This window comes from Necator americanus, chromosome X (assembly GCF_031761385.1).
Source record: "Necator americanus strain Aroian chromosome X, whole genome shotgun sequence".
NCBI lineage: Eukaryota > Metazoa > Nematoda > Chromadorea > Rhabditida > Ancylostomatidae > Necator > Necator americanus.
Window position 1 is genome coordinate 31,031,491 of NC_087376.1, and position 17,934 is coordinate 31,049,424.

Genomic DNA, 17,934 nt, shown 5'->3' on the forward strand with positions numbered 1-17,934 from the left:
GTGAGCAGGCCTTCTCCGCATCCTCCCTCATTCCTTCAGATTTCTTAATTCATTCTTTTCTTTAGTAAATCAGAGTGTAGCTATTTTCTTTTATTTTTCCAACCTTACACTGATTTTATACGTCGATTCTGGTGATTTTCGAGTTTGCTGCAGAAATGTTAGCTACATGAGAACAAGTCGCTATAAGTGAGAAAACTGAGTTGACGTGCAGAAGTTTTGTTCGATTTGAATGGATAACAATATGGCGGAGTTTTAGCGTCGCCGAAGTAATCATGGAAATCTTTGAAGGAATTTTGCAAAAGATGCAAGGATTTGGACAAAAGAGGACGAATATCCTTTTCGGCACAATACAGCCTCGGAGCGAATCTTCTGCTCCATTTCCCATATACCACGGAAAAGTAACCTGTGCTAGCGTATGCTGTCCAAAGAAAAAGTAAGGCGTCATATTGGCTGCAAGTAACTTGACGCTTGTGTTCTTTTTCATATCTTCCGCCAATTTTCTTCCTACTTCGCTATATGAAGCCATCATGTCGCGTACGAAGCGAATGAGCTGGTTTCGACGTCGAAAACCCCAAATAGATCTCCAGAATCTGCCGACGTGGTTGTCGCCAAGGCTCCAGAGCCGTTGTGGCAGCGTGCTAATTGCTTCTCGGTCGGAATGGAGTGGTGGATTGGGCAGGCGCAATCGAATTACGACTCTCCTGAGTTGCGGCACATCCCGGCGGTTTGTGGGGTCCGTTGAATCTTCGTCGCATCGTGTTCTCACTGATCGGTTTGTCACCTTCTGGACACAAGCAACGCAGGACACCGCGCACCACGTCGAATTTTTGTCCTACATCGCACCTTGCGTTATAATAATGTATGCGGGTTGTGAGAGTTTTTGGCTTGCCGTCTGCGCTACAGTCTCTTGAGTAGAAAAGACCTTGTCGATGGCAGTGATTTTTGTAACTTTTGTCCTGAGCTGGTCGGGTCGCATCGGGTCTTCAACTATGGCGGCTTTCAAGGTTGTCCACGTTACTGAACCCGTTTCGCTCCTAGTTTGTAGGGCCTATCGACCAACCTACTCCGCTTCCTGTCCATTTAATGAGTGAAAAACGACCTATCTGAATCGCCTAAGACAATCTCATTCGGTCGACATTTTGAATACTACGACGTCATCAGTTCCCGCCTCCTTGGCGCGTTTTTGGATTGTTACTTTGACGTTCCCGTAAGCAGATAAACTCGTCGCACCAGCCTCACAATGGTCGTAACATTTGAGCAGCCTATAACTGATAAGCTGCTCAAATGTTAGGACTATTGTTTGAATTCTGATCAATTCTGTTAAGTAAAAACTTGCTATGAACTGATGTAGTACTTATCTCGCCGCAGCTCTTCATGATCCCTATAATATTTTACGGATTTTCGTACTTCTTTTGAAAGAACAAGATCTGCCTTAAATATTGTTCTATTTTACTTCTTATTGTACGTTTTTGCTATCATCAACTCTGCTGAATTCATCGTCAGCTGTTTGCCCGGTTCATCAAAGCTTTCGAAAGATTCAGTTTGCTAGCTATTTTATCGTATAAGACTCAGTTGTTGACTTATCTCGCACAAATTTACACAGATTGATCGAAATTTTGCACTATTTTTTATGTATTGCCAAATTTTAGACAATGTTTAAGGAATTCATTTTGTTGTAATTAATTTACTTCACCCTGGGAACACCTTAAGGGATCGGCTTAAACAAGTGCATTCTATATGTTCGTTTTCTATGGCTAATACTGTTAATTTTGCATCCTCGTTTTCCACAGAAGAGAAATTCCTGGGTTTATAGAAAAGACCTAGCTCCCGTCCTTCTGACAGATCATGGTTTTCCTTCGTTTATAATCGTAATAAGATCAATATCAGTGCTTAAGTGTCACCGAGCGAGGAGCACAAGTGTGGTGCTTGACTTCTGGAATACTTTTCTACCGTCTCTCGATCTCGATCTCACTCTCAATCTAGTCGACTTTAACCGTCTAACATCCGTACAGCTACTCTGTTGTATAACTGCCTTCAACGTACTGTATATCTTTGAACAGAATAAATTGATACTTCTCAGTAATAATGACAAATGCGGATTGATTTCGTTAAATAGAGAGACCAGTTTTTCATTCACCTTCGACAACTGGTTATGGACGTTGGGTGATTACACCCTCTTCAGCTCAAGCCACCGGTATTTGGCGGCGCGGCATAGCTTCCGTGCCTTCGAGTTTATTCATCTGAGCAAGCCGTCTGCACCTGACTCATCCACTTCTTGCACCTTCATTATTCCTAATGATTTGATTACGAATCGTGCCCAAATGCAAGCTTCGCGTGCTAGTTATGACATTTTTTTAGAAACTCTCCTGGCTGTCTCTGTAGCAGTCTTTTCTTGGCCATTTTTCGTTAGAGGTTCCTCCTTTAGTGTATCGATTGTTTGCATGCTAAAGTTGAATAAGGAGGCGTCGGAAAATTTTTATTCATTACGACAAGTGCTTGAGGCCGCTGCGCCGAGATTGGCATGGAGACCAGTTGCTGCTTCTATACATATGTGCTTATGCATAGTATATCCACGAAGGCCAGCATGCCTGTCACTGCTCTTTGTGCGCTTTAAGCGGAAGAGAAGAAAAACGGGAGATGGGGGAATTGTAGAGTTTTAGGTTCCAAAATTTCTTTGTATGTTGGCCACTTGAAACGCTACTCTTGGCTTTTTTCCCTTTCCTATTTAATGTTTTTTGATAGAACTACTGGATCGTACATGTGTCATGTGTACAATGATCATCTAACTATACATCGATCACATCGAATTAGGCGACGGTCGGGTTGTTGAAGTGTGTTCCCAACCTCACTTTCGAAACGCGATTATTTACCCGGCAACCCAACACCGCGTGCCTACCACACTGCGCTAGTGCACACATCCAGGGCAGATGCACCTTTATGAGCACCAAGTTCGCTGCGTTGCCGGTAATAGTTCTCGAGGAAAGAACGTCGATAACGTCTATGAATGTTGAGACACCACAGCAAAGGCTGTTGGGGGCAGCGAAATCGGCGTGCGATTCCAGAATCGAAATGGCCTTGCATTACGCTGCGCCTGACTGCTTTGCTCTCATTCTCGCGGGTTGCTCAAGTTTCTGTACCTCATCCATGTGCAATCCTGGACCTATTAACATTCTTTCAATATTTGCCTCTATCACATCGTGTCTTTGCATGTTTTGAATCGCAATGGCAGTGTTGTGACTGTATGTAAAGAGATGTGTGCGCTGATAGTGACTTCGTTGCCTTCTTCAATTTTCAACGGGACTCTCATTTTTTGTCGCTTCGATGTATGTGAACTATATCGCGATTTTATTTACATTCATTGCCATAATGTAGCACTGCCCTGAGCTAACGACGCATTTCGAGTGGTCTTCTCTGGGAATAGCGCACAATCTTTTGTCTTTTCGGCATGTGTTCTCATCTGGAGGAGGTTGACAGCGAAGATGCGGATGTTTATAAGTGAGGCGCATGCGATTTTATACGCGGCTCCATCCCGAGGCTCTGCGTCGAAGTGTGCCGTTTTGCTGCCTTCGCTGCCTCGACTGCCGGCACCACTGCAGGTGCGTGTCCTTGCAGCTAATCCCTTATCTTTTGCGTTTGATGAGCCTTTTCTCAGCGTAACTCTGATAAGCCCGACCCAGTTTGTCCAACATCAGTTCTTGTCTCGCGGTTGTGCTATTTAAACTGTACAGAAGTTATGTATCCTAATCTATTTATCTCATCTAATTACGCTGTTTGTATTTGGAATTAGTTGTCAGTCATATATCGACGGGTGCTCAGCATTCCTCTATTGTAATTGGAAACGACGTGTGCCAGTTGCTGCTATCAACGTCACAGCTTCTTGAGCTTCGAACGGATCTGGTATTGATTTCTCATGCTTGAATTCACCTCTCCCTTTCACATTCATTTTCCTATGTGCTACGTCAAATGCTAGGATTTGCTTGCACGACATCATCGCAGTCGTTGCCGCTTGCTTTCTCTCTTGTGCTCGTGTATTCCTCTTAGCGGTAAAAAAATACCTCGTGCGATCTGCATATCGCAAATTTAAGTGACAAGCAAGATGAGTCGTGTCCTTATCACTCCTTATCCGATCCACTTCTCCAATCTGAAAGCCCATGTTAAGTGTGTCGAGAATCCTACGTCGAGTCTGCGGCCCAGCAAACGAGCTACGCCGGGTGAACCCGACAACATATGTTCACTCCGGCGCCTTCTGGCATCGATTGCTTTAGTAGTGCAATGAATTTTCGTAACTTGCTTCTTCGTTTGGTGTTCCTGCGCGAGTAGTTATCGTTTTCATCTACAGATTTAACCGTTGATTGCTATGGCGAGATAGTAACGTGCGAAGAGGTACGCGATACTTTGCACCGGTATAGGATTTGCGATTTACTTATTCTGATGATGGTATTCTCGATCACGTTTATTCAAGGCAGTTGTACCATCGGAACATACTATGCATTCGTGCTGAAATGCTCTATTTTCTATAAACGTTTCCCTTTTTTTCGTATGTTAGAATTTCGTTTTTTGATTCCTATTCGTTATATAAAAATTCAGTTCAGAATTCTATGAGAAGCTCCACTGTTGAGATGTTTACACTACACATTTGTGTACTCGCGTCCACGTTGTCCAGAAATAACATCATAAGGCGACCTGTATTCATTGCAGGCAGGCGGCCGTGTGAACTGGCCATCAGTATCTCGTTTGGGTAGACTGCCGGAGCAGAGAACGTACTTTTCCCCTCCTCTTTTTTCCATTTCTTCTTCAAAGCTTCTTCTCCTTCGAATCCGCTCCACATCACGATCATAATGGCTAAGGGAAACAATCCAATAGAGGAAAATACGACCGTGAGTTTTATACTGCATTGTTTTCACTTTTTTTGACATTTTCTCATCTTTTTGTTCCATTATGTAGTTTAAAATGTATTTTTCGTCAAAATGAGACAGCCGATTGGTTGACACTTGCCAAAAGTAGTGAGTGGTATCGCAAAAAATCCTCTTCGATGCGTGCTAGATTTCGTGCAGTCGACTGCATTTGCATATTCACACCCCGAGGAGTCCCAGTTGCCACTTGCCTAACTTGTGTCCATCGCGTTATGTCTTCCTTCTTAACATCCTGCTTTTCCTTTCCGTTTTTTACATTATAATCACTCCTTAATTGTGGACAACTTGAAAAAAAAATTTATTCGATCGATCTAGTGATCAGAATTTTGTGTCTGTTTGTATGCTTGGTATAGTGTTTACCAGCCGAGTGTTTCCAGCTGATGAATGGTAACAACAAGGCAGCCGACTATGATGAGTCCTTTTCCCGTTTTCTCTATAACAAAGACAGAGGCACTGTGTTGGGCAGAACAGCGAAATCATGGTGTAAGTGCTATATTCATATTTCAGAGGTGTGTTTTTTTTCTATCTGAGAATGAAAAACGACTGGTTTTCAGGTCAAATTACCGTCTTCTATATAATATTTTACTCATGCTTAGCAGCTTTCTGGATCGCTTGCCTTGCGATATTTCTTAATACGCTCGACTCAAAAGTGCCACGCTTTTATGGTAAAGGCACCATAATCGGTATCAACCCCGGTACGTGATTTTGCATGTGTTTCCAGTGTACTCATTTTTTTTCTTTTTTGTTCACATTCTTTCTTCCTCATCTGTTCCGTGCTCCTTTAATTTTATCGTTTGTTTAACGAGTCTTCTCTTTTATTCACTCTTGCTCTGATCTTGTCTCTTGCTGCTGTTGGGACAGCAGTGTGTTTGACTACCGTCAGCCATCTCCCTAAAGCGCGAGCAAACATTAGAGTGGAAAACTCAGATATCAAAGCGGAACTCCACATATCGTCGAGTAATTATTACTCACTTAATGAGTGGCAGATAACAGGATAGTGTATGAATGATCGAGAATGGAGTCTGCTTCATTTCACCTTACAGGAATGTTGATGCGAAATTTGAACCGTATAATCAACAGCAGAGCATCTCGGCGATATACTCTAGCTGGCATCCAGTCCGATTCGGACGTCCTTGTATCGATGACTTTAGTGACCGGTCGATCTCGACTCGCCACGAACTATCACGTCACTGCATCGTAAAAACGGCCAACAAAAAGACGGAAACTTCTAAAAATAGACGGGGCAATGCTATCTGTGTCCCACAATTGCGACAATTTCGTCATCTCGGATGTTTTGTCGTCGCATACAGTTTCATATTCTCGTATTCCTCGTCATCCTTATTCTGTTCCTTTTTATTCAAACCTATTTGGCGATGCGTCAGAGCGGGCGCAGATTAACTCATCTAGGTTGACTTGCTGATGTTCAACGGAAGAGAGAATATGTGGAAAGAATCTGAGAGCAAGAAAATCTTGCTGGCGCGAGCAAATCCTCCAGAACCAACAAAGACCTTGGCCATAATAGCATGGTCAATGCGAAATTGCCACATTTTAGCAGCACCAGCAGCAGCAGTCGATGAAGGGGAGCACCGAGAAGAGCAGTAGTGATGAGGGAGCCTGCTTTTTCTAGAAAATTTGGCAAGAAAATAAAAACACGCGGTGATGGCATCATTTCATCGGAATTGTCTCATGAAATTGTGAAAATGCAGGAATTTTTGTTGTAATCCTAGCGTCTATGGCTTTGGATGTCAGCTAAATTAGCTAAATTGCTTGAAAGCATCATGATTTCTTCCTTTGTTTACCTTCTTTTCCCTTTTTGCTCCATATCTTATTATTTCCGAAGCTGGAAATAACACATACTTGAAAAATTTCCCTTTCATACTTAAAAGACACCTTTTGATATTGTGGAGAAGTTAATTCTAGCGCTAATTGGTATCTGTTGAAAGCCATAGTTTTTTTAACTTGCTGCATAATGCGTTACTCTTTTGGTTGCGTAACGTTGGTTGTGATTTTCGTTCCTAGCGTAGTGCATAATTCGAGGACGAAAAAAAGACATTGATTTGGACGAAAAAGCAACAGGTGAAGCGTTTCCATACTTTGTTCTAATTTTTGTTTGTTTTCAGCCCATTGAATAATCAGGATTTGTTGTACTAATAACCTCTCATTTAATATTGCTTCCAATTTCCGTTAACTCCAGGGAACAACTGTTGGCGTTTTTGCCTTTATTTACAGAAAACATCATGAGTAAATGGCAATTGTTCGAAATAACCACACATAAAACCCGCAAGACGTATTTTAAATGTTGTTGAAAAAGTAATTGTTATGCGGTACCCAGACGTGCATAATCTGTTGTTTTTTTTTTTATTAATGACGAACAGGTTCCTTGCTTGTACTTATTATTGTTCATGACGAACATTGTAGGGGTTGCTTTTTTTCGGATGGTTTGCTGGGCGCCGCTTGTTCAATCGTTACGGTACCCTTCAGCTCCTCTTTTACTCACTTCTGTTTGCTTTTATTTGGGTCCGATTGGAAATCAAACAAAAAAATTATCGGTGGCAGCCGCAACTTCGTTGTCGCTTACTTTCTGCACATTACTGAAATGTGTTTACGTTGCCAACACCTGTTATATGCGAATAAAAGTTCATGAGCATACGAGCAGTGATTATTACGTGATGGGTGAATATCCTTAATGATACAAATAGATAGACAAATTAGAACGCTGTACAGACGTCAGACAATCGCTGAATTGCGTCATTGAGTTGTGTAATGTCTCAAGTATTAAGCGGTGTGATTTTTCTTACTCTCTCTGCTCGTTATGAAGCGATCTACTGCTTGCTCCAGTTAACCTCTTGAACAGCAAAATTGTTCACCACTCAGTCGAATCTCAAGTGTGCAATTTTGCGTCATAGCTCTTCCAGAACCCCTCAAAATCACCCGTCTTCGTTCTGACGTGAAATACACTGCGTCGCGTTCGAGTTATGCGAGTCGTTTCTGATAATCGAAACGCTGAGGGGAAATTCGGAGCCTTGACGACTACGTCACACTCATAACACCCGCAGGATCGATGCGGACCGGGTTGAGCTGAGCTTTTTTGCGGAGCGCGTAGATTGAGCTGCAGTGCAAACTATCTTGCCACGGGTCTTGCACCTACTGGATAAATTGGTGTATGCAGTGACGCATGAGATTATTAATGGGTTTGCGTGACGGCTCAAGCAGAAAGTGAGTGAAAATGCTGGAAACGTTCTGGAACTGATGTGGGTTTTGCGATCCTCGCAAAATGTTGCATTTGTTTTCACGTTAACACGTCCTACATTTCTATAAGAGAAGCAGTCAAAGGTATAACACTTACTCTAATCGGTCGTATTAGTCTCGAAATGATAGACTTGCTTGATCAATTTCTTTGGATTAGCCTGGCTTCGAGGACTCCGTAAGGAAGAAAGAGATCGTAATTTTGCTTTTTCTTTGTGCTAGATCAGCATCCCTGCTGTTGTTTCATCCATGTCCCATCAACCAGTTGTTCTGCTTCTCGTGGTAAATGATAACATACGTTTCGGTATCGGAATGATAGGTAATGCTAGGTACTCAACTAATCAGTTCATTTTTTTTTCTCCTAATGTTTGATTTTTTTCGTTTTTGATGATAGGAAACACTGCAAGAGTATTTTTAGAAGCCCAGCCATGACTGGAACGGCGCGGAAAAGTGTCTATTTCTTATATATCTTCAGTGCTTGCTGCTGTTTTTTTTTTCATTGTAGCTCACCACTGTTTAAATATCAGCGGTGTTGCGGGGAAACGTGTTTTACGTACGGATTTTTATGTATCAGGCAGAGATGTTATACGTGTTTTCTGAGTTTCTCACAATTTCCCCTTGCCCTGACATTTTGATACTACTTTGTTTTGGGATAACGTAATTAACATACGTACTTATTTCACAGGAATTTTTAGAAAGTTTGGTACACAATGTAATTTGCAGGCAGGAGGTAGTATCTTTAGACTTCCAGTTGTGTATGAAATGTGCAGCTTTTGTGCAAAGAATATTGAGTTGTAGTATGTCATGTGTGCAGGTCACAATGGAATTAATTTGGCTGCTTCTTTTCTGTAGATCCTTTCAATCCCTTAACAGCGTCTTCCTGTGTGCGCATTTCTATCAAAATGTGCACATCTTAATTCTCTCTGTGGAAAAAGACCTTCGAGCATGTTAAACAAACCTTTTTCATGTAATTCGAGAGAGCACGACTTAGCATAGACATGTGTGTCTTTTTTAGGAGTGGGCTATCAGCCATGGCTTAAAGAAAATCCAGACTCGACTCTCATAAAATACAATATGAGGGATGAACAGTCGTGGCAACCATATGTGAAGCAGGTGAGATCCTCATTAGAGCTGTGCGGTAGCCCACAATCACTCCATTTTTTCACTGCTGATCGTTTTTGTTTTTTAGTTGGAGGAGTACTTGAAGAAATACAACGACATTAATGGTACGAGGGAATGTGGTCCAGACGACAATAATAGTGATCTCGTCAATGACGGTGTTCTGGTAGGTTGCTTAGCTTCTCTTGTTCTTCTTTGTTGCTACTTGTGAGAGTGACTTTTCAGCCATGCCGCTTTGAATTGACAAACTTCACAGCGGCCGGCTGTGGTCCAGACAAGCAGTACGGCTACGGAAGAGCTGGCAGTGTAAGCGCAAAGCTTGTTTCCCATTGTGTGCCTCAAATCCAGACGTACTCATCTCCACCCGGCGTCACATCATTAGGCAGCTTTTATGCCGTTGGCAGTTGATCGATAATTTTCGTGCAAACTGCCCACATATATGAAGAATTTCTGATTTGCTGAATAAAATTCTCAAGTTCGGAACTTTTACGACGAATATTTTTAGCCCTGCGTTGTTCTGTCGCTAAATCGTTTGATTGGATGGCAGCCGGTAGACTACGCTCCAGATTCCGTGCCTGAGAATGTTAAGGGTCGCTACAGAAGTGGATCTATTGCGATGTATTGTGATGGAGCTGTGAGTCTTATGAATAACAAATTTTCCGTTCAGTATTTCTACTTACTCGCTTTTTAGAACGATCCCGATAAGGAGCATATCGGCCGTCTGAAGTATATTCCAGAGCACGGAATCGATGGTAGATATTATCCATATGTATACGTCCCAAATTATCACCAGCCAATTGTGAGTTACCCTATATTTGCCTCCTAATTTGCTGTGTACTCGTAGCCGAGGGGCAACATATATCGTTCTGAGGTTTTGCTGAGATAGAAACTTTTCCTAAGTTTCTCCATCTTTTGAAACGACACATATATGAAAGAACACCCTGCTTAAGTGTTTCTGCCCTTCTGATCTATTGTCCCGAGAAATGCTATGGATTTGGACGAGCTTTCACTCAAGAGAGCAACCCATCAAATAACAGAGAAATGATTTTTATCATTCGAGTGAAGGTGTCGCTTCGATGAGCCGTTACACATGAAGTGTTAGAATGTTACACAGGTTGAAATGCAGATAGAAACGTTAGCTTGGTGCATGTGAATATGCCTTGATCTCGACTGCGAGATCTCCTAGAGATTTTCAAAGGATTTGCTGCTTTTATGAGTTTGGCCATCCGATTTTTGTTCTGGTTCCAATCATCTGATGATGGATAAACTGTAAAAAACAGAAATAGATAGGAAGTCCAGTGCAACTCCATAAAGTGAAAATCTAAAAAGTATGTACGTGCTGGCTCTGCGCATCATTCCTTTTCTTTTTTTTTACTTGTACTTCAGGCGCATTTGTTACGGATATTTTCTTTCCCACCCAGTTAGCGAATAGAACTTACGAACCATATAAATCATTAATTGGTAAGTGCTATAGAGCAGCTTGTATCATTCATCTATTTTTGATCTCGAATTTGCGAACCTTTGAGAAACATGTTTTGGTTTCGGGCCTTTGCTCCGTGGATCTTCTACCTGATGTTTTTTGCCCTCCACCCCCCTTTTGGCAGATTTTCGCTAACAACTATTTTTCTTTAGTGAAAACAGCAAAAAAATCTTGACATCATATAGTTCGGTGAGTTAACTTGGACATATGCAATAGGATACTTGCAGGCAATGGTGAAATTCGAATCGTTGCCACGTAACAAACTCGTACTAGTGGAATGTCGCGCATACGCGCTCAACATAGAGCACGACATCACGTCGCGACTTGGTCTCGTACATTTCGAGTTGTTCCTCGAGGACAAGGCTGTCGAAACGAAGCCATCATCATTGTGATCCCGAGCGAGAGCAGTGCAACATGACGTGTACGCCGGTTCACGTTCTTTCCGTTCGTCTCTTTCGCGTGATCCCTCTCCTATTCGTCCTCCACACTAACCTTCATATATAGTAGTTTTTCACCGAATCTTAGCAGTTAATTTCAATTTTTTTCATATTTCACCTACTATTTTGTGTTTCCTTATTTGTTTCGCGTCTCTGCCCTGCTGATCACTCATACGTTTTTCGTGTCAGCTTCGATTCGGCGTAGAAGCTAGTAAATATAGATTTCAGAGATATTCAGAGATGACTCAGAGATGATGGCGTTTTTATTAGACCCGGTCCACATTTGTCTTCCCTATTGTTTGTTTGCAAACGTCACCAGTTTCTTTAACCTCATCGCTTCACGTGGGGTCTGCGTTCTTCCGCTCCCCTTTATGCTCACTTGTTTAGTAGTTTTATTTGAATCGACATCCCTTATTGTCGCTCCCTCGCCCCCCTGACCTATCATTGTATGAAAGGATTTTGTATGCGTTATGCGTTCAGTAGCAAGTCTAGTTTCTGCCAGAATGCGCGTAGGACACTCGCTGACAACCTCCCTCACCACGGAGGTGCGCATCGTGTGCGGTCGTTTTGCGCGCGAATGGCGGATGGTCCCGCATGTCGCCTTGACTTGGCTCGCGTCCGTCGGGTCCTCGATTACACTGCATTTGCAAGTAAGAATAGGACTTGTTTTGTGTAGGGTGTTCGATATATGTTTCTTACATTGTTTAATTCGGATTGTCATATGTCCTATCGTGTCTCATTCAAACAATATAGAGATTTCTCTAATCGTAATTTGTGATCATTATGATATGTTGTTCGAGTTTATTATCTTTGATAATTCCGATGATGATGATATATTGTTATGTTAAAAAGGGTTGGCGTCCGACTTTGAGCTCCCCATTCCTCCAGTGCGTCGTATTTCCTCCTTATTCGTTCGGGCGCGTAACCCTTTCCATAGTGGTAGATTCGTACGGTAGAGTTGTTTTTGTCGTAGGGATGCTTATGAGTGATGTTTAAATTCACATCCAGATTGTATTTGAACATTCAGAACGATATTTGATAAAAATGGACTAATATGTTGTGGCTTCGCTTGTATAAACTATAACTGGCAGGATAGATGGTTGCCTAACATCATGTGCGGAAGCATGCAATGGAGATCGAATGATACAGTGGGTATAGAAGCCGTGGATAATCAGGATAGCTATCCACTCCTGACAGTTGTGCAATCCTGCTCTAATTTTAAAAGAAGAATACGCTTTAACAATGAGTTCACGGAATCGCAGATTCTATATAAGCTGTTGTTTGTAGTATGATGTCCCTTTCCAGAAACATCTGTTAAACTAGACCTTAAGTTGACGGAGAAGGAAAGTTGGTGATTTCTCTGGATTTTGCAAATGGTATGGCCATATGACTAATAAATGATTCGGTAGTTGTCCGGATACGGACTGCAACCAATATTTAGTGCGTTTTTCTGGCTATCTGCACCGCAGTTGTTACGTCAGATTAATAAAATTCTTATAAATTTTTAGTGTTTTTTTTTTCTTCCTATAACATGTTCAGGACCGCTTCTCATGCAACAAGGGTATTATGAGCCGAATAAATTCCATTGTTTGTCTGTTCTTTTTAATCTACTTACATCCAACACTGCGAAATCACAGGAAGAAAGGCTTCATGAGTGAGAGCTGGAGGGAGTTCCTGCACAATTAGTTTCTGAAAATAGAACTCTTTTTCAGCACAAGGGAGAGTATTGTAAAAAAAAATCCAAAAGGCAATTTTTGTACCTAGATGCTCTGCAGCTGTCGAGTATCCCTTCAACTTCTTTGAATATGTTTCACAGATATTCGATCAAAACTCGTGAGAATTTCTCTTGCATTTGTTGCAAAAGGCTTTTTTTTTCTTGGAAACTTGGATGAGCGAAGACAACATCAAGACGAATGAGGAGAAATGACCGCAGAAGAACGTGTCACTAGCGCTAAATGTAAGAAAATCATTTTTTTTTTTCTCTCTCTCTCTCTTATTGAGTGCTATGTGATTGAGAAGCCAAGATTATTTATTATCCGTTCATCTCGATCTCAGCAAACAGAGCGACGAAGTGAAGCCGTATAGCTGTGAGTGGTGGCATCACATTTGTCAAATGTGTTTACGACCGGATGTTATGGATGATTTGGCGTCAAATTATATGTTATGCAGGCGAATGACATATTAAGTACGGGAATGTACTCGAATGATCGCGTTGCAATCCTCAAAATGAGGCATCTGTCTGGTCAACTATCTGAGCATCTACACCTCTCAAATCGAACACGGATTTACGTGTTTGGCGAAGTGCGGGATGTGCCTGTCTGTGTCTCACTGCTGCTAACACTGCGGAATTGATTGATTGCTGTTGCTGATGAGTAATGACAATCAGCTGATATGTCATCTTTCCCCGGTACTAAACTTCCGCCGCCTTCTTTATAATGATTATGAGAGGTGACAGGTGAGCCAGTGCGTCTTTTAGGGGGACAGTGGAACAGCAGGAGGGGTGGGGGGATGGCGAGTCCGAGATACGAACGTTCGAGTGTTGTTACCTCTATTCGAAGTCGTAGCAAAAGACAGAATAATAATGTATAATAAAATAATAATATAGAATAACAATAGGCAGAATATCATGTGCTTCTTCGACCAAATTTTGAAGTTGATTTTGAGTTCTGATTCTTGTTGATCTCCGTCTTTCGATCTCATCACACACTCTTGCAAATCGATTGAAAGCATTCAAGGATGATCGATACATTGCAATCTATGTGCTCGTATCTTTTTGTTGTGATTCATCAAACAATTTATGCCTAGCAATATAAAAATTGTTACTTTTAGCGGACGTAAAAATCCCATAGTGTGTTTCATGGACAATTATCAAGTGCTCGCAATAGGTTTGATATTTCTTACGGATCTTCTAAACGGAGTACATTACCGAAGCTTTTACCCTTAACAAAAATCTATCTAATCCGTGGAACTATAGCAGTGTCGAGACTTGCTAACATCGTTCATTGCTGCAGCTCATGATGGTCCCAGCTCGATTCCAACCGCGCCGCTTCGAGCACATCGGGTTACGGAACCGCACCGTGTTTCATGTCGTTTTGACTGCATTCGCTGTTTTCTTTTTTCTTTTGTGAACATTTCAAATAGCTATATTAGTGCCATTCATTCGCAAAACGTATTCGTTCAGTTTGCTTCTTCTTATTTCAAGGTTTGATGAAAAACCCTTAATTGTCTGGCGGTTTCTATAGTAATATGAAATTGGCGAGACATCTAAGGGATCGTTTTGGAGAAAAACTTCTTCGGAAAGTAAGCGAACGGTTGTTACTCTGTAACGATTGCTCAGTTACAGGAAACGGAATCCGTCAATTTAATGATATTGTGCTTTGTAAATGATTTATTAAGTATTTGTTACACTACAATACCGGCAACATAAACCAAAAATGTGGACTAGGTTGTTTGTTTCATGGAAAACACGCAGTGTATCTTCATTTCGAATAAATTATCCACATTATACTGCATGTTTTATGTTGTACTATTCTTTCAATTATAGTTGTATGTTGTAAAGTGATTAGTGCATTTATGGCGAGGATAAGAACTGAAGTAGTGCTGAATGGCAACATATCTCGTATCCCTGGCATTTACATCAGCATAGGTGGGCCAGTAAAGAAGACATGTTCCGATCTCTTCTCACAGCTGTTTTCCACGATTGACGACCAGAAGTCTGTCAGTTCAGTCGCTAATACTTGTAAAACAAGTACGACGTGAAAAAGTGTCGAAGGCAGTTGTCGTTTCCACGGAAACATACTTTCCAATAGTTCTCATATCTAATATGCTTAGCACAATATTCAAAGGTTGTCCTTAGATTTCCTGTAACGAAATAGATTACAACACTACCAATTTCATGTGTAGAGCAGAGGAAAAATATCTTGTTTTTACAGAACTTAAATCCTAAACGAAGTGGTCGTCCATTCTGAAAGTTAGTATACACTAAAATCCATTCCTAGTTCATTCTCCGTAGCACGAATCTATATTTGAAGAAATAAAGAAGGGGTGAAGTACACTGTTTCATTCGTGTGTATGTATTTATAGACGTATTATACTATCATTACTTCGTACACAAGTCTCAGGGATCAACTGATTTTAACCAGATCTTCCGTCTAGGAACTAAGGGACCGGATGGGTGGTACACATTTCAACCATGTTGAATGAATAAAAAAATAAAAATACAAAAATAAAGTATTGGTTCAACTATAGATTACGTAATTCCACGGTAGATACACGACTATCGGGAATCCGTTCCAACGATTTGACGTATGTACTGTGATTTTGGTCATGTTGGAACGCATCTGCACAACCACGTGCATCACTAATGAAAGTTTAAAAATTAAAAAGATAACAATAGATGACTTGTACTTCTTAGTATAACCAGTGCGAGATGAGAACATATTCAGGTAACGCCTTAATTGGTGTCCGAAGTGATCCGGTGAATGGGTGAAGACTCTGAACTGCTTACGGATGTAGCAATCTCAACCTAATTATTACAGCCTAATTATTCCCATGGTGTAATAGAAAAGTGATCTACTCGGGCACTCAGATACTTTGCTTACAGAAATGAAGCCTTTGCACGAAACTTTTAAGTACATTAATTTATCCACTCATATAAATTGTTCCAAATTCGGCAACACTTAATTTATATATGAGACGATGATGAATTAAAGCATGCCGATTAAGACTTGCTAAGGAGTCCGATTGAAAACGCATATTCGGAAGATTTTAAGGACTACAAGAAACATTCGGGTGAGAACCTGCATAGAGGAGCTCATAGATTCTCTTACAATGGATATGATGATGACCATTGTATTGTTATACTTGGACTGTGTCTGTGCCCAGTGTCTGACACCGAGAAAACACACGTTAGTAATGTAATGAAGCCTAGATGTACCGTTAATCTCTTCCAGAAATCGCCAAAAGAAGTTCCTAACTACATATCTTTAATAATCTTTCATAAAATTCTGCGTGTACAAAAAATGTCTAAGCCTGAATGTTGTTTTCCTCCCACCACCATTCCTGCAATGTTCATGTCTCCACAACCCACTGTGATCGCTTCCCTTGATCTACAGTCAATGATGCCACAAAAATAACGCTTCCAGAAGTGATGTTTATGCTTCCTTAGATGTTTTGTTTTCTGATCTTCTGAGAGAATTTAGAAAAGAACTATGGAATGTTCTTGTGCTTTTTACTCGAACATTTTCTAGGGTGGATCGGTAGACTGAAAAACCGGAGTCGATAACGAGCATAATCAATAACATGTTGGCCCACGAATTCGGTAAGCGCTCGAAATCGCTACCTATGTAGTCACTACATGATCAGTCTACTTAAAAAAACGAACTAAAACTAGTAAATCAAGATCTAGATTAAATTTAATTGAATTTGAAAAAAAAAAACAATTGAATGGAACGAAGAAATTCAGGAAAGAAACTAAGAACAAAAAGAACAAGAACCTATCTAAGAGAGAAAATATGTTCTATTGTTCCCAATTGATATGTATTAATATTATTCCTTACTGATGTTAATGTGTACAACTACTAGTTGCTAATCTAAAATTACTTACAAGCAAGTCAATTAATTTGAGCTCACTTGTAGTCACATCCTCAACATATTTTCCGTAAAAAAAAACTGCAAATTCCAAGCGTTTGCAATTTATTTCATTTATCCACCATTTTTTTTGGACATTCTAGACATGTTTTGGCATTGTTTCCAGGTCACGTAACGTGAAAGTTCCTGCAAAAACTATTCATTAATTAGGTATTCAGTGCTCTAATAGAATTTCAAGTAGAGCCATCGGATCATAACATTGGATACTTTACATAACATTCGTTTTAACATAGAAATTTCAAAATCGATTTGTTCGAACACTACAAAACATTTCACACGAAAACGCTTCAAAAACCGAAATCCGAAAACTCGGCAGGGATGTTCCAGTATTTCTGAAAGAAGTCAACAACTTTTTGTTTGCTTTAACAAATAAGGTTCCTCTTGTTACCGCTTTGTATTGATTAGGTTTCATCAAGAATGCCTTCTCCACATCTACATCACTTAATTTCAAAAGGGAGCTTTTTTCACATAAATAGTAGCACATATGTATTTACATATTTATATATGTTTGCTTTTATAAGTGCATATATTTACATAGTCAATCACAAACATGCAGGCAAACAGCATCCTCCACAAGGATGCTAAATGAAAAGAAAAACCAGCTATGTAGCTTCAAAGGCTGTAATTAGTGAGTTAATGAGGAGTCAAATGTTGACGTTTTTTGTGTACTTGAATGGATTCACGTATGGCCGTTGTCCCGAGTTCCTCGAATGGCATTTTTAAAAAAGTATTCAAACGCTCGCCTACTGGTGCTACTACTCGAGGCAAGTTTTGCACATACATTCGTTTATTACTGGTCAACTTACACATTATTTTCAGATCGATAGTAAGGGGGTTTGAAAGAAAATTAACTCAGTTTTTTTTTTTTTTTACTGTCATGTTCCCTTCTCTAGTAGATAAGCGTTCGAACATAATTTGTCTCATTGGAGAAACGCAAAACAACTACCGATCAAATGAAAATCGTATGGATCAGGTACTCCGCAGTTATCTTTTTTCCGACGAAGCAGCTCTCTGCACTTGTCAAAACAGGGGAGTGAAGGCATGTGACGTTGATTTGATTACTCTAACGTGTGAAAAAGCGTTGTCTGTG

At 40.6% G+C, this 17,934-nt stretch overlaps 3 protein-coding genes across 4 annotated transcripts; 1 reads left to right on the plus strand and 2 right to left on the minus strand.

Annotated features, from left to right (window-relative positions):
• Nucleotides 1–638: 638 nt before the first annotated feature.
• RB195_026023 (uncharacterized protein) lies at nt 639–976 on the minus strand (the record flags this gene model as incomplete). Its single annotated transcript, XM_064214386.1, has 2 exons — nt 639–784; nt 844–976. 2 exons carry the CDS (start codon nt 974–976, stop codon nt 639–641), a joined length of 279 nt encoding a protein of 92 aa, XP_064070267.1.
• Nucleotides 977–3,479: 2,503 nt separating this feature from the next.
• On the plus strand, nt 3,480–11,150 carry RB195_026024 (uncharacterized protein; the record flags this gene model as incomplete). Of its 2 annotated transcripts, XM_064214387.1 has the most annotated exons (11): nt 3,480–3,596; nt 4,699–4,738; nt 4,801–4,877; nt 5,291–5,396; nt 5,468–5,608; nt 9,175–9,272; nt 9,349–9,444; nt 9,504–9,584; nt 9,784–9,912; nt 9,970–10,077; nt 10,986–11,150. In XM_064214387.1, the coding sequence occupies 11 exons, from the start codon at nt 3,480–3,482 to the stop codon at nt 11,148–11,150; spliced, it is 1,158 nt and encodes a 385-aa protein (XP_064070268.1). The 2 variants fall into 2 exon arrangements, with proteins under 2 accessions (XP_064070268.1, XP_013291289.2); XM_013435835.2 differs by lacking the exons at nt 3,480–3,596; nt 4,699–4,738 and having other exon boundaries at nt 4,839–4,877.
• RB195_026025 (uncharacterized protein) lies at nt 3,824–4,153 on the minus strand (the record flags this gene model as incomplete). The annotated part of the gene is made up of 1 exon (XM_064214388.1): nt 3,824–4,153. One exon carries the CDS (start codon nt 4,151–4,153, stop codon nt 3,824–3,826), a length of 330 nt encoding a protein of 109 aa, XP_064070269.1.
• Nucleotides 11,151–17,934: the final 6,784 nt, after the last annotated feature.